At 32.7% G+C, this 17,870-nt stretch overlaps 1 protein-coding gene across 3 annotated transcripts in view; it reads right to left on the bottom strand.

The window, feature by feature from the left end:
• LOC143079728 (fibroblast growth factor receptor 4-like) overlaps positions 1–17,870 on the bottom strand; it is a 213,104-nt gene that overhangs the window by 147,434 nt on the left and 47,800 nt on the right. For all 3 annotated transcript variants that reach the window (XR_012979469.1, XM_076255274.1, XM_076255275.1), the window contains exons 5-7: positions 10,056–10,216; positions 5,331–5,482; positions 2,111–2,342 (exon numbers count right to left, since the gene is read on the bottom strand). Coding sequence is in view for 2 of the 3 variants with exons in the window: in XM_076255274.1 (XP_076111389.1) it covers positions 2,111–2,342; positions 5,331–5,482; positions 10,056–10,216 (545 nt within the window). In the remaining variant the exon portion in view is untranslated. The remainder of the gene's footprint in view (positions 1–2,110; positions 2,343–5,330; positions 5,483–10,055; positions 10,217–17,870) is intronic.

Here is a 17,870-nt window from a genome sequence, read left to right on the forward strand (position 1 = left end):
AAATTATTATATGGGGTAAAGCTTCCTAAATATTCTGTCTAAAGTTTTCTTTGAAATGTTTACTATTTAAAGGGGTCGTATCAGTTGCATTTATATTGATATAAGTAAAACTTGTTGGGAAAAAATATTGTTGAAAGTGAAAGTAGTGATTGATTTTACAAAAATGAAGGTATGGTAGAAATTAGCCTTAGTCATTTATTCAAGATTCTAATCTTACCTTTGGCACGTTCATAGGGCTCTCGACAGAAAAGAAAAATAACTGATTGATTGTTTTATTCTATAAGAATAATAATAATCTTTAAGCGGTTACATTTATTTTATGTTTGAAGCAGTGCAAACTTTTTAATTTAATTTGATTTTTACCAAAAAATGCATTGTAGCAAAGGGAAGAATAATTGTGGTTTGAGGTCAGAACCACGAAAATGATGGAATTTAACAGAAAGGAGACAAATAACGGACTTTGGAAAAAGGGAGAGGCCTTTTGATACCTTTTCTAAAATTCTCCAGACATAAAATCTTATGAACTCTATGTATTACTGGTAAATTATTAAACCATGGATATCGTTACCATAAATTACTTAAAACCTTTACCAATTTTTTACATAGATATAAAGATTTGGTTTTGAATATAAAAAAGAAGATGTGATATGATTGACAATGAGACAACTGTCCACAAGAGACCAAAATGACACAGAAATTAACAACTATAAGTCACCGTACGACCTTCAACAATGATCAAAGCACATACCGCATAGTCAGCTATAAAAGGCCTGCAGGTCTGTTTGATTTCAAATTATAGGTTATGATCATAAATAAGCTTCTGTCATAGTTTGGCAGAAACACAGAATAGTTTAAAGGGGCACTTGCTATGAGATGTATAAAAAATCTAATATCCTTTTTTGTTTGCTCAATCAATATATAATGAAATGCAATTGGTGAAATAATAATTAGCTATTAGCAGCCGGTATAGTTCAATATTGTTAAAATAATCTAAAAACATTGATTATTAATTATTCACTTGACTTGAATAATTCGACCTCATTGAATCATGTGAACTTCAATTTAACCCCTTAGCTGAAAATGGATAACACGTGAATTGTATGTGTAAAGTTATTTAAAGGAAAAGAACGTCAACATTGAAAGTGAAACAAAGATAAATCATTTGATTGACTGATTCGATCCACAAAAAATCATTCTTATACAGGTAAAAACGATGTTTTACATTTATTTTTCATCTATTATATGAAATTAAATAGACCTAGAATAACCCAACAGCACCAGTCTGCTTAATCTATTCATATCTATATTTATGTTATCATCGCTTATATGGTCATCGTATGACTTTTCAATAACTAATTAGATGGCGTCTGGACTAAAATACACACAAAACGAAGCTACGTATTTTCATGCTCGTGCCCTGTTTATTATTTATTTTAGACTTTTAATAGTTGAAGAAAATGTTATACATTGTTATAAATAAAATATGAGAATTTTATTAAAATCGGTGGACATGAATTTGACAGCTAGTGCCCATTTAAGAAAGTTATTAGAATTTTAAAGACAGAGTGAAAAATATGTTAACTGGCAGAAAAACTAATCCATTTATAAGTAAAATACGGATGAACAAGATTTTTTGTTTACAAAATTTACTTCGGGAAACTATCTTATGATCATCAACAAATGTCTGTCCAAGTTTGGTAGAAATATAGAAAAGTTTAAGAATATTATTAAACTTTCAAAAACTTTAACCAATGAGTGAATAATTGTAGACGCTGCGGCCACCCACGACGACGACTGAATGTATAGGATCGCTATGCTCGACAAAAATGACAACGTTTGTATTTTATGGAAAACTCAAGAATTAATACGTTTAAAAGGTGTTTAAATGTTAACATATCATAATATGCACATTTAAAAGATAGTCTAACATCTTATTTGAAATCTCGTTACTTGTTTTAAGTAAAATTCTAAATGGTGAAGATGTTGAACGAAAAAAATACACTAGCGGATATAATAAGTTATATTACAATTCGTAGTCAAGAACAGAATGTTATGATGGACTGGTGGTAAAACCTTCTACTACAAATCAATCATTTTGAAGAAAGCTTACCTGATACCGTCATGTTAAGGTAGTCCATTGCTAAACCAGTATCAACACTAGAAGCTTCACACACATATTTTCCACTGTTACTAAAATGTAGTCTATCAACATACAAAGTGTAAAAACATCCTGTCCTGTTTTGTGTTGAAAATGTCTTTACAGTAGTATCACTGATCATTACTTCTTCATCCGCTGACAACTGTAAGTAGTTTCCAGCAACCCCATAAAAAGCCCATGTCATCTATTTAAAAATAAAACATATTAATGTGTACTGAACGTTGGAATTTGCAATCCGTATGATTTACATTTTGTCGCTGCCAAGAAAACAATGCTAACAAAACGTTCCTATCGGTAGTGACTTATCTGCAGATGAAAACATACATCCCATCATTAGGGCAGCGGATTTTCAATAGTTAAAATGGTGAAATATGATCTCGTTTTGGCGTTTAGGTGAGTCTATGGTAACAGTTTATACTATTTGATACAAAGAATGCAAACAGATGTTAGTCCAAAGTAGATATCTATCTTATAAAGAGTTCAGACCCTCGCAAGTAGGATAGATTTACTACGCTTGGTCAAAATTGTTCGGGTTACCTTATACCAAAATTTTTATAGATATACAAGATACAGTTACGGTAGCACAATACAAAGATTTTTTCACCCCCAATCAGACAGCTATAAACGGATGTAATGTCTTTCATCCAACTCTTAATTTTATAAATGAGGTATCAAAAGAAAGAAGACAGATCAATCTTGCAAATGGTGATAATTTTATTATGACATAGCTATTACATAATTAATTATTCAGTAATTAGTTGCTAAATTGTGAACCCACACTTGAATGAAATTAGCTTCTTTGCTATTCATACCATCCCAATATATTTTATAGATTCTTGTACAACACATTTTGACCTCCAAAACTGTGTCTCAGATTTTTTCTATTGTATTCCATTCTCCCATAAACCTTCAATGAAGTTTGCAACTTCAATTCATAAGAGATCATTTAATTAAACTGGGTATTAAAAAGTGTTCTATTGATTTTTTTTAGGAAATCTGAGACATAGTTATGAGGATAAGGAACAACACGTGTTAAAACAGGCATATAGGGGCACCCATCAAGGAGCTAATTTTATTTAATCTACATTTTCATGACAAAAATGAATGCGTCACAATTAAATAAATAATGATTTTCCTACTTATAACCCATTAACTTCAATATAATTCACAAATGAATCATGGGGATACTTCAGGATTGGCCTTTAATCATAAATCAATAAGGTGTTGACTAGTAAGAAAGCATTCAATTTGAGCAATTTTAAATACATAAAGAAAATGCACACCCTATGAATCAAAAATCAGATCTGGCGGGAGAAATTATAACATTATTGAGCAGTTGCTACTGATATGAGCATCACGACAGTGCAACGTGTGGAGCAGTATTTGTTTGTCTTTCTAGAGCACATCAGATCACTCTCAGTGTGCGGTGGGTTCGTCCTGATTAGTCTTTTGTTTATCCATACATGTGTTGGATATGTACTTATTGTTAATTTAGTCTAAGATGCATGATTTTTGTATTAATCGTAAGTGGCTTTGATCTAGAAGTCAGTTAAAGAGGGACAAAAGATACCAGAGGGGCAGTCAAACTCATAAATCGAAAAATAAACTGACAACGTCATGGCTAAAAATGAAAAAGACGAACAGAAAAACAATAGTACACATGACACAACATAGAAAACTAAAGAATAAACAACACGAACCCCACCAAAAACTAGGGGTGATCTCAGGCACTCCGAAAGGGTAAGCAGATCCTGCTCCACATGAAGCACCCCGTCGTGTTGCTAATGTGATAACAAATCTGGTAAATAGTCTAATTTGGTAGGTCACATTCATGAAAGGGATGGGGATTGTAGTTACGACGTAAGGAACATATCCGATATCATTTGTGAAAAGGTTATTCCATAACGGTCAACCAACTCGTAATAACTCTCAGAATTGTACTTTGTTTATTTTTGTTCATGGGATATACAAGTACCCGGCCACGTTCAATCTGTGTTTTGTTAAATGTATTTCTCAAAAGTGACGAATGCTTTATTCTTTTGAAATAAAATTGATTTGTCTTTTATTTTGAATGTCATAGTTTGTTTAATTTAGCAAGAAAAACGAACGACCGATGAACATAGTGAAAAACCGCCTAAATTCCTTATTATGAAGAAATTCAACAACACTTACCGTCATCTTGATGATATTAACTCAATCAAGGTACGAGATATAAAAACAAAATAAAATATGTTTTTAAAGAAGCACTAGCTGTCAAATTAATTTTCACCGGTTTTACGCAAATTCTCATATATTTAGTTCTGTATAAAGTTAGATTTCTCTTCATTAGTAATTTACATCGACATATTAAAGGGCCATAAGCTGTGAAATTCATCTTCACCGATTTAGGTCCGTGTTTATCGTTTTTTATTTTTGATATATCAAAACCAAAAACGAATGGACACAAATATACACAGCTCGATCTAACTCGAATTGTCATATTTGATTTATAACAATGTCAAACATTTATCCAAAAAATTAAAAGTCTTAAACGAATAATTAACAAAGCATGGGTTCGATAATATGTAGCATCGTTTCTTGTGTATTTTAGCCTAGACCCAATCTTATGTACTATCGAGTTGACCTTCGAAGACCTCCGATGGTCATATAAGCGATATAAACATCAGTATAGATATAATTAATTAAGGAACTTCTCGTGCAAGTGGATATTTCTAGGTCTGTTTAATTATATATTATAGATTAAAGATCAATGTTAATCATCGTTTTTACCTGTATCAGAATGATTTTTTGTTGATCGGATCAGACATCCAAATTTTTTAACTTTGTTTTCACTTTCCATGTTGACATTTTTTTCTTTAAGTAACCGAACACGTAAACTGCATGCGTTATCAATCTTTACCTTAGGGGTTAAATTGAAGTTTACATGAATACTGATTCAAAGAGGTCGAATTATTTACTTGCAAGTGAATAAGTCATCATCATTTCTTCTTATCTTATTTCAACAAAATTAAATCATACTGGCTATTTAAAGGGAATTATAGTTTTTCTATTTTACTTTTAATGATTGAATACAAAAATCATATCTTAGATCTTTTTTATACTTCGTAGCAAGTGCCCTTTACATGCCATATAGATTTCCCCCTTTAAATGCAATGTATATTATTATACATACGTTTTGAGGGTATGCAAATCCCTTAACTGCACAAATAACCTTGAATTCTGAATATAGATCACTATTCAATGTGCGAGAGTCTGGATAAATCTTTGATATAGTCAATGGTTCAACACCTGAGTTACGTACAGAATCATTCCATGCTTTGGAGACTACAAACAGAAAAAAAAGATAAATGTATGATTATTGAATTTCTAACAAAAAGATAACGAGTAACATATGAATCGCTTTGGCACAAATGTATACAATAATCAAAAATTAAAACCTTACAAATGTAAGTCTCATGTTTCGGGGATGAAAACTCAATTGTTTCCTAAAACTAAATAAATCCAAAACCTATAGATTTGCTAAAACATAGAGGAAACGTTGCCTCGGATTTTCAGGAAGGGCCTAATACTTTTGTTTATCTTGTTACATTATTTCTGTTGTCGATCTAACGTTTATAGTATGTAAATATGTGACTGAGCGTTTCAAAACTAAATCCATTGTTTTTATAAGGTCTTTCCACTATTCTGTTGATAGACCTATGGTATATGTTCTGATTATTTTTTTTCTTCTTCCGCCAAAATTGTTTCATGCCCTATAGCATAAATGGTAAGTTATAGCTACCTGAAGTAAATTGATTTGATGCCAAAGTGAAAGGTCAAGGTTATATTCGTATGTTTTCCTTGTTATTGGATCTCCTCTGTCACTTTCAAAGATATATATATAAAAGAACGTGTTCAAAATGTTTGCCTAATTGTGATTAGGCTGTTGTTGTTATTGGTTTTGGTAGACGGCTTACTTATGTAGTAATGCGCCTTAAATTCATATAACATAAATATTATGTTTATATACTTTCATTCCTTAATTTATTTTTAGGATAACGTTTTGGCGAGTAATTATATGACACTTTGACGAACATGGTTGACTGAGTTACTAAGAAATATATATATATCTTCATGCCTTACATATCATGTACTGTAGTACGCCGCTAGATTAAAACTGAAGAGGAAAGGTAACACACGGCCAGCGAAAGCTCTTTTTTTGAGAGCCCAGGTGGTCGTGTGGTCTAGCGGGACGGCTGCAGTGCAGGCGATTTGGTGTCACGATATCACAGAAGCATGGGTTCGAATCCCGGCGAGGGAAGAACCAAAAATTTGCGAAAGCAAATTTACAGATCTAACATTGTTGGATTGATGTTTAGACGAGTTGTATATACATAATGTACACAGCCATGTATCACCATCATTGATGGCGATCCGATGGATACATCTGTTGTAGAGTTGTCACTGACTCAGACGTACTTATAAATATAATTATTTTCTGTGACTGTATGTTACATTAATTTGTAGTATCTTTTACTATAGATAATTTAGCTGATCTGTAACAATAACATCTTCATACCTTTTATATCATGTACTGTAGTACGCCGCTAGATTAAAACTGACGAGGAAAGGTAACACACGGCCAGCGAAAGCTCTTTTTTGAGAGCCCAGGTGGTCGTGTGGTCTAGCGGGACGGCTGCAGTGCAGGCGATTTGGTGTCACGATATCACAGAAGCATGGGTTCGAATCCCGGCGAGGGAAGAACCAAAAATTTGCGAAAGCAAATTTACAGATCTAACATTGTTGGGTTGATGTTTAGACGAGTTGTGTATATATATATATATATATATATGTAGAGAGGAAAAAAAAAACAGAACGTAAATGTAATAGGAAAATGAAAAAAAAGCAAATGATAGTCCCTAATGAAATGTACATTATCAATTGATAGGTTTCATAAAATTGTTTAGAAATTTTATCTGGTTGTTAAATTTGTGTCGTCTGTGATATACTTATAAAAAGTATATTTAGAAACATATAACAAGACATGTGCTGGTTAAATGCTATCAATGTAAGGACGTCTCCCTCGATTGATGTAGCAAATAAAGAATCCTTAAGTAAGGATTGGTTGTAGTTTTTCATTAATATAAGTACCTATACACTAGATTATTATTCTAAATATGCATGTATTATACTAAACCCCTAACGGGAAGGATTGTGCCTGATGTTCATATGACGAAATCATAATCTTTCAGTCAGTTTAATTGAAGTCTGGAGCTAGCATGTCAGTTAACTGCTAGTAGTCTGTTGTTATTTATGTATTATTGTCATTTTGTTTATTTTCTTTGGTTACATCTTCTGACATCAGACTCGGACTTCTCTTGAACTGAATTTTAATGTTCGTATTGTTATGCGTTTACTTTTCTACATTGGCTAGAGGTATAGGGGGAGGGTTGAGATCTCACAAACATGTTTAACCCCGCCGCAGTTTTGCGCCTGTCCCAAGTCAGGAGCCTCTGGCCTTCGTTAGTCTTGTATTATTTTTAGTTTTAAATTTTAGTTTCTTGTGTACAATTTGGAAATTAGTATGGCGTTCATTATCACTCAACTGGTATATGTTTGTTTAGGGGCCACCTGAAGGACGCCTCCGGGTGCGGGAATTTCTCGCTACATTGAAGACCTGTTGGTGACCTTCTGCTGTTTTTTTTTTTCTATGGTCGGGTTGTTGTCTCTTTGGCACATTCCCCATTTCCATTCTCAATTTTATACATAACCTACCATTTGAGACCGGGAGTGACCTTCTCTAAACCGGAAGAATTTATTATCTTCCTTATTACAGGTAAAAGTATGTAGAAACCATACATGTTTTGAATCAGTATCAATAAAGCTATTATGTGAGACCGGAAGTGACTCGTTATCAACCGGAAGTTGACAATCATCTCCCTTACTTCATAAACCGGAAGAAGCTTTCCATCAATAATTTAGAAAATGTATGTGGAAAGACATTCAACTGTTCTCTGAACAATTGGTTTTTAATTGTTCTTAATATTGTAATACATGTGACTCAGTCTGTCTACTATATCTAAATTACTTAAATTTAAGATTTATTTATTTTGAGTAGCCACAAATCCTCTGAAACTTGTAATTGCATAAAACGGTACGTTTTAATTAATGAAAAATACGCCACCACACCTTTTCAGTATATTGAGAAGACGATGATACATTGAATCTTGGTGATAATGATGTTAAAGATATTTATTAAAACAGACAAATACAAAACAAACGAAAACTAAAAAAACTAATATAAACAAGAGATTCCCAATCGCTTCACCTGTAATTTTTTGCTTAAATCTTTCATTAATGATTGTTTTGGCTTTTCAATATATATATATAGAAGAGTTGAATATACATAATGTACACAGATGTATCGCCATCACTGCTGGTGATCCGATGGATAAATCTGTTGTATAGTTGTCACTGGTTCAGACGTACTTATAAATATAATTATTTCCCTCGCCGGGATTCGAACCCATGCTACTGAGATATCGTGATACCAAATCGCCTGCACTGTAGCCGTCCCGCTAGACCACACAACCACCTAGCCTTCATAAAAATGAAGCCGGGTGTTACCTTTCCACGTCAGTTTTAATCTAGCGTCGTACTACAGTACATGATATATAAGCCATGGAGATGTTATTTTAACAGATCAGCTAAATTATCTATAGTAAAGGATCCTATAAATTAATGTAAGATACAGTCACAGAAAAATATATATAAGTCTGAAAATTACACCAAACAGTGTTAGAGTTAGATTGATGTACATATAAATATATATCAATGAGTGGCTTAAAAATTCCTTTGACATGTTAATTGTATCTGTCATATTTTCTTTAAAAGAAAAGAAATGCATTATACCTCTATGTTCCATTTTAGGCATAGAGGCTGTGTTTTTTTTGACGTACAAGAACATGAAATACAAATTTGTTGATAACAGTAATATTCAGTTTTGTTTTAATTGATTGATAAAAAAATACTTATACCAATAAAAACAATATGTAACATTTTTTTGTAAGTTTATGAAAAGAAATGATAAGTTTCCTCGGATCGTATCTAATTGCATGGCCTAGGCTAACAACATCATCTTAAAAATAAGGATGTACTCAACACCATATACTTGAACCAAAGAAACCACCGTCAAAGAAAGAGACATGAACAAGTAGAAATTGAAAGCTGTCCCTTTTATCACGAATTTCTGTACAAAGTTTCCGAATTGGAAACTGAAAAAATATTTCTAAGAAAGAGCAATTGTTACTTTTAATATTCAATTTATTCAAAAAGAAACCTTGAGTAAATTTCCGTCGTAAATTTATTTTGATAATCACTGAACTGGTATATATTTGTTTAGGGGCCAGCTGAAGGACGCCTCCGGGTGTGGTAATTTCTCGTTGCATTGAAGACCTGTTGGTGACCTTCTGCTGTTGTCTGCTCTATGGTCGGGTTGTTGTCTCTTTGGCAAATTCCCTATTTCCATTCTCAATTTCATTTGAGAATTCTCTGAATTATTTATCAAAAAGATATTATCAATTACGATAACTGTTATCGAACCTTCTGTACGACATCTGAAGTCAATCAATCCAGTCCATAGGCAGTTATTTTTTACTTTTCAAAAGCGTTTAAAAAATTGTATTAATTCTTATGTTCTCGATAGTAAGATACATATATTTACAAATTCGAAATATATCATTTTAACATTCTCGTTTTGTTATTACAAGATACATAATGATCACTGTGGTAGCCGAAAAAAAAACTAAATAAATTTAACATTATTTACAGTATTTTTTGGGGTATTTGTTTTCATATAGATATCGAGTAACACTATTCCAGAAGGGGTTTTCACTATTTGAGTAAGATTCATAAATACCTTGAAGATCGATAGTTTCTACTGCACGCCCGAAATAATTTACTATCAAACATGTGTAATTTCCAGAATCTGTTGTCTTTGCATCTTTTATTTGCAGGTTAAATTCTCCATAACCAAGCATAATACCAGGAATGCTGCGAAAGGAAGCGGAATACTTGGCACTGCAATATATATAACCTGTCTACTTATAATGATTGAAAGTCATACCGTACACCGTATATAGTTATAATATATGAGAAACAGACGACCTGATAATGAAAATTAAACATAGAATATAATTTAATAAACTTTAACGAGATGCCACGCAGGGCGCAGCTTTATACGACCGCAGACGTCGAACCCTGAACAGTATGGGCAAGTCCATTTGCCATTTGCCAATTACCGATTTGATTCTGTTATTACACACTTTTTAAACAAATTACTTCCCTTTGACAATCGTAAACTGGTTCCATACCGGACAAAATTGACTTTAGCCAATGCAAAGCATGATGAATTGAAAGTGATGACCATGCATCGGCGGTTTAACTAATTTTTCACGAAAAATAATTTCTGATGTCAAACGTATTTAGTTAAACAACAAATTATGGTTATTAAAAGATTTGAAAACCATATAAATTACTCACATTACGCACAGGTAGATTTGCTCTTTCTGCTAGCTCTCCATTGTAAATAAAAATTAATGTCCCTCATAAGGGAGACAACTGTTTTAGGAATCTCTAATTACAGGGTCAATTACGGGAATTGGCAAATAGCCTATTATGGAAACAACATTCAAGCTTGATACAGTTCTGAATTTGGATTGATTAAATAGTTGACACAGCATAGGTTTCTGACACAGAATGAAGATGGTCAAATGAACCTAATTTTTTTTTTTGCTTTTTGAGCAATACACTATGCTGTTGAATATTTATCCCCTCAAAAAGAGTTTGCAACAATAACTACTCATTTAAATACATCATAAAATATTAAAATATAAAACGACATACAGTCATGGTTAAAATCAGTATTAATTAATATTAACTATTAACATGTCTAAATATAAATTTACAGCTAATCATCTCAAGACAATCATCATTTCATAATACGTAATTTTCAAGCAGTGAAAGGGAGGTAACAAAATATATATTTATATATATACAAGTCTAAATTGAAAACTCCGTTCAAACTTAAGATTGCGTTTGATAAAAACCGCAATTTTTATACGTGTGCATGTAAAACAAATTTCATTGTAAAAGGGTCTAAATACAGCACAAACAACATTTTCCAAAAGACCACAAAAGTGGAAAAGTATATTTAAACAAAACGCCTTTGACTAACAGGCCGAACAACTGATGTTCTTTAACCCTGCTGACTGCGATTGGCGATTGCCAAATGAAATTGATCACAAGATGTAACAAAATGGATCTTAATTTAAATTTAGTACTAAACAGAAATCAATAAACTTGTGGCCAAGATGTTATGCCACAAACATGAGGTGTCAATATTTATTTGTATACCAGATCCGGATTTCGACAATAAATGTCTCTTCAGTGATATTACTTGTTAGGGATCGTAACGGTATTTGGAAGGCCATTTAATTTACCCTTAATTTTAGACAGACTCTTGAATTTTAAGAGTCAATATAGGATTAACGGATCATATAAACCGGAAGGAAAATATGATACAAGCCCAAACGAAAAAATATAAACAAGTCTAAATGGTAAACAACGTTCAAACCTTTGATTGCATTAGATAAAAACCGCAATTTTTATACGTGTGCATGTAAAACAAATTTCGTTGTAGAAGGGTCTAAATACAGCACAAACAACATTTTCCAAAAGACCAAAAGAGTGAAAAAGTATATTTAAACAAAACGCATTTGACTAACAGGTCGAACAACTGATGTTCTTTAACCCTGCCGACTGCCATTGGCGATTGCCAAATAAAATTGATCACAAGATGTAACAAAATGGATCTTAATATAAATTAAATACCAAACAGAAAACAAAAAACTTGTGGCCAAGATGTTATGCCACAAACATGAGGTGTCAATATTTATTTGTATACCAGATCCGGATTTCGACAATAAATGTCTCTTCAGTGATATTACTTGTTAGGGATCGCAACGGTATTTGGAAGGCCATTTAATTTACCCTTAATTTTAGACAGACTCTTGAATTTTAAGAGTCAATATAGGATGAACGGATCATATAAACCGGAAGGAAAATATGATACAAGCCCAAACGAAAAAATATAAACAAGTCTAAATGGAAAACAACGTTCAAACCTTTGATTGCATTAGATAAAAACCGCAATTTTTATACGTGTGCATGTAAAACAAATTTCGTTGTAGAAGGGTCTAAATACAGCACAAACAACATTTTCCAAAAGACCAAAAGAGTGAAAAAGTATATTTAAACAAAACGCATTTGACTAACAGGTCGAACAACTGATGTTCTTTAACCCTGCCGACTGCCATTGGCGATTGCCAAATAAAATTGATCACAAGATGTAACAAAATGGATCTTACTATAAATTAAATACTAAACAGAAAACAAAAAACTTGTGGCCAAGATGTTATGCCACACACATGAGGTATCAATATTTATTTGTACACCAGATCCTGATTTCGATAGCAAATGTCTCTTCAGTGATGTTAGGAATCGAAACGGTATTTGGAAGGCCATATAATTTACCCTCAATTTTAGACAGACTCTTGAATTTTAAGAGTCAATATAGGATAAACGGATCATATAAACCGGAAGGATAATATGATACAAGCCCAAACGAAAAAATATAAAACAAGTCTAAATTGAAAACTACGTTCAAACCTATGATTGCGTTGGATAAAAACCAATTTTTATACGAGTGCATGTAAAACAAATTTCGTTGTAGAAGGGTCTAAATTCAGCACAAACAACATTTTCCAAAAGACCAAAAAAGTGAAAAAGTATATTTAAAGAAAACGCATATGACTAACAGGTTTATACCACATCTTCTTTTTTATATTAACAACTGATGTTCTTTAACCCTGTTGACTGTCATTGGCGATTGCCAAATAAAATTGATCACAAGATGTAACAAAATGGATCTTAATATAAATTGAATACTGAACAGAAAACAATAAACTTGTGGCCAAGATGTTATGCCACAAACATGAGGTGTTAATATTTATTTATACACCAGATATACAACTCTTCTAAACATCAACCCAATAATGTAAGATCTGTAAATTTGCTTTCGCAAATGTTTGGTTCTTCCCTCGCCGGGATTCGAACCCATGCTACTGAGATATCGTGACACCAAATCGCCTGCACTGTAACCGGTGCTAGACCACACGACCACCTGGGCTTCATACAAATGAAGCTTTCGGTGGCCGGGTGTTACCTTTCCACGTCAGTTTTAATCTAGCGTCGTAATATATATGTTGTGTACAAGTTATCATTTTGTACAAATTATAATTTGTACAAAAATATTGTACAAATTATAATTTGTATTTTGACTTTGTACAAATTGTAATTTGTACAAACAGTGCTTGTACAAATTACAATTTGTACAAAAATGGACAAAAATTCACTTACAACTTGTACAATAGTTTATCATATGGATTTTGGTGCAAAAAGCAATGATACACATTATTGAATTTCTATTAAATGACCTGTAACACAGTACACCTAGGTTACACAATTCAATCCTAGTTCTTTATCATTAGTTAGGGCAGGTGATCTAGTGATTTATGGAATCAAGTATTGCAAATCATCTTTTGACTCTCAAATCAATGACGACCTGTTTTACAAGCATTTTAACTGCTTCACATAGCGAACGTTGAAGCTCAGGAACTGTTGCTGTGAATAAACATGTGTATTTCACTGCTTCAGTAAGACTTTGAGTCAAATAAATATCACAGAAAGAAAGCGAGATTTAACACCCCATTTGGTTAGGAATATGACTATGCTAAAGTCAGGAATGTGTCAGATGTTTTTCTGCCGTTTTATTATCACTGTTTTTTTCAACAAGGATCTTTGTTTTATAAATATCTATGACTGTGCATAAAACTTAACAGAAATCAGTTGAGACAATCTAAACTTTAAAAACAACATAAAACTTATGCAGAAAAGACAGACGGACTTTTATTTTATAAGAAAACTATTTGGTGTAGTATTATAAAAACATCAGACCCAACAGCATTGAACCATCAATCTTTTCACAAACAAAAGTGACGCAGATTTATTCATCTAAATCCAATCTTTTGATGTACCAATTACAAATTTAAATTATCACTTGTTTAAAGAAAGATTTGATTGTTTTCATGACTTTATGAAATAACGAATAAGTGGCAACAAATCTTTTGAGATTATTTTCACAATCATCAAAATGCTGTACACGATCTTTCACAATACAAAATATCAAATTTAACAAATATAATCGTTTTTGCAAAGTGTATGAATAAAAGAAATTCCTCAAAATAACTTATTAAGCAGTACTATTGATGGTATTTTTTTAAGAAAAAGTAGTTTATGTATTAACAATTTGAAAAAAATCCTGTTTGTTTACTTTTTTTTCTTTCAAATATTTCGAAGATCAATCTGCCTTTAGTAGTTGTGTAAAAACGGTGTATTTTGTTAATAAGGTTTAGTGTGTGGTCAGTTTATTACAATTTTATCGTGTGAATCAATGCATTTTTCACCAAAAATTCATATTTAAAACTGTACAAGTTTTAAGTGAATTTTGGTCAAATTGTGTACAAATTGTAATTTGTACAGGCACGTTTTGTACAAATTATAATGTGTACAAAGTCAAAATACAAATCATAATTTGTACAATATTTTTGTACAAATTATAATTTGTACAAAATGATAACTTGTACACAACATATATATATATCAGTATTCTTTAAATGGAATTGGGTTACCTCCCATACACTGCTTTTAAATTGTCTAAATTATCCTTTAACCCGAAAAACCCTTGTTTTCACCCTTTTTTGCCCCTGATTGCTAAATGATTTGAGCCAAAAACCTCAAAACCATCCCTTTGTATTATAGAAACTTGTGGTATAATTTCAGAGAGATTTATGCACTTAAAAACAAGTTATTGACTGGAAACTACAAACATTTCTTATTTGGGCCCCTTTTTGGCCCCTAATTCCTTAACCTTTTGGACCATAATTTAAACCCCCAAAATCGATCCAAATCGTCTACCTGTGGTATTAAACATTGTGGTACAATTTCAGAGCAATTGATATACTTATACACAAGTTAATATGCTGAAAGTAGAAAAATGCTTGTTTTGGGTCCCTTTTGGGCCCCTAATTCCAAAACAGTTAGGACCATCAACAACTAAATCAATCCCAACCTTTCTTTTGTGGTATTGAACCTTCTTATTAAATTTCATAGAAATCCATTTATTCAAACTAAAGTTATTGTTCGGGCACCAAATGTGTCTTCGGACGACGCAGACGACGACGACGTAGACGACGCAGACGACGACGACGAAGACGACGCAGACGACGACGAAGACGACGCAGACGACGACGACGACGACGACGACATCATACCATGATACGATCCCAAAAAAGTTTGGCGGTCGTATAAAAATGAGGTCATGGTCAGACAAACCCTGCTAGACAACATACACACCACGCAAATAATTTCAATACATTTGACTTATTGCTTATAGTATTCGAGAAACGGAAATAGCCAGTCAAATTTAAATTGACTTATGAATAACTAGAGGCTCTAAAGAGCCTGTGTCGCTCACCTTGGTCTATGTGCATATCAAACAAAGGACACAAATGGATTCATGACAAAATTGTATTTTGGTGATGGTGATGTGTTTGAAGTTCTTACTTTACTGAACGATTTTGCTTCTTACAATTATATCTATAATGAACTTTGCCCATTAGTAACAGAGAACTATATTTGGTAAAAATTTACATAAATTTACCAAATAAATGAAAATTGTTAAAAATTGACTATAAAGGGCAATAACTCCTTAAGGGGTATTGACCATTTAGGTCATGTTGACTTATTTGTAGATCTTACATTGCTGAACATTATTGCTGTTTACAGTTTATCGCTATCTATAATAGTATTCAAGATAACCAAAAACGGCAAAATTTCTTTAAAAATTACCAATTGGAGGGCAGCAACCCAACAACCAGTTGTCCAATTTATCTGAAAAATTCAGGGCAGATAAATATTGACTTGATTAACAATTTAACTTCATGTCAGATTTGCTCTAAATGCTTTGGTTTCATAGTTATAAGCCAAAAACTGCATTTTACCCCTATGTTCTATTTTTAGCCGTGACGGCCATCTTGGTTGAATGGCCAGGTCATCGGACACATTTTTCAAACTAGATACCCCAAAGATGATTGTGGCCTAGTAGTTTCAGTGGAGATTTTGTAAAAGATTACTTAGATTTATGAAAAATGGTTAAAAATTTACTATAAAGGGCAATAACTACTAAAGGGGTCAACTGACCATTTCGGTCATGTTGACTTATTTGTAAATCTAACTTTGCTGAACATTATTGATGTTTACAGTTTATCTCTATCTATAATAATATTCAAGATAATAACCAAAAACAGCAAAATTTCCTCAAAATTACCAATTCAGGGGCAGCAACCCAACAACGGGTTGACTGATTCAACTGAACATTTCAGGGCAGATAGATCTTGACCTGATAAACATTTTTATTCCATGTCAGATTTCCTCAAAATGCTTTGGTTTTTTAGTTATAAGCCAAAAACTGCATTTTACCCCTATGTTATATTTTTAGCTGTGGCGTCCATCTTAGTTGGTTGACCAGGTCACGCCACACATTTTTTAAACTAGAAACCCCAAAGATGATTGTGGCCAAGTGTGGATCAATTTGGCCCAGTAGTTTCAGAGGAGAAGATTTTTGTAAAAGATTACTTTAATTTATGAAAAATGGTTAAAAATTGACTATAAAGGGCAATAACTCCTAAACGGGTCAACTGACCATTTTGGTCATGTTGACTTATTTGTAGATCTTACTTTGCTGAACATTATTGCTGTCTACAGTTCATCTCTATCTATAATAATATTCAAGATAATAACCAAAAACAGCAAAATTTCCTCAAAATTACCAATTCAGGGACAGCAACCCAACAACCAATTGACCGATTCATCTGAAAATTTCAGGGCAGATAGATCTTGACCTGATAAACATTTTTATTCCCATGTCAGATTTCCTCAAAATGCTTTGGTTTTTGAGTTATAAGCCAAAAACTGCATTTTACCCCTATGTTCTATTTTTAGCCGTGGCGGCCATCTTGGTTGGTTGACCGGGTCACGCCACAAATTTTTTAAACTAGATACCCAAATGATGATTGTGGCCAAGTTTGGTTTGATTTGGCCCAGTAGTTTCAGAGGAGAAGATTTTTGTAAAAGCTAACGCCGGACGACGACGGGCGACGGACGACGGACGACGGACGTCGGACGCAAAGTGATGAGAAAAGCTCACTTGGCCCTATGGGCCAGGTGAGCTAATAAAAATGGAGTCATGGTCGAATGAACTATACATATTCACCTAACAATATATCAATAAACCAATTATAGTTAAATAATTTCTTATCATTTTGATAACATAAACTATGCAAACTCAAATATACCAATGAGCCATGAAAATGAGGTAAAGGTTATATAAAACAAACCAGACAGATATGCACACCTTAAATTCATTCCAGACACCAAATATTGTGGCCATATTGCTTATATATCTCATGAATAAACCAAACTGATTACCCTTAACATTGCCAATCAACCATGGAAATGAGATTAAGGTCATATGAGACCTACAAGTCCTACATAC

This window comes from Mytilus galloprovincialis, chromosome 6, assembly GCF_965363235.1.
Source record: "Mytilus galloprovincialis chromosome 6, xbMytGall1.hap1.1, whole genome shotgun sequence".
Classification (NCBI taxonomy): domain Eukaryota; kingdom Metazoa; phylum Mollusca; class Bivalvia; order Mytilida; family Mytilidae; genus Mytilus; species Mytilus galloprovincialis.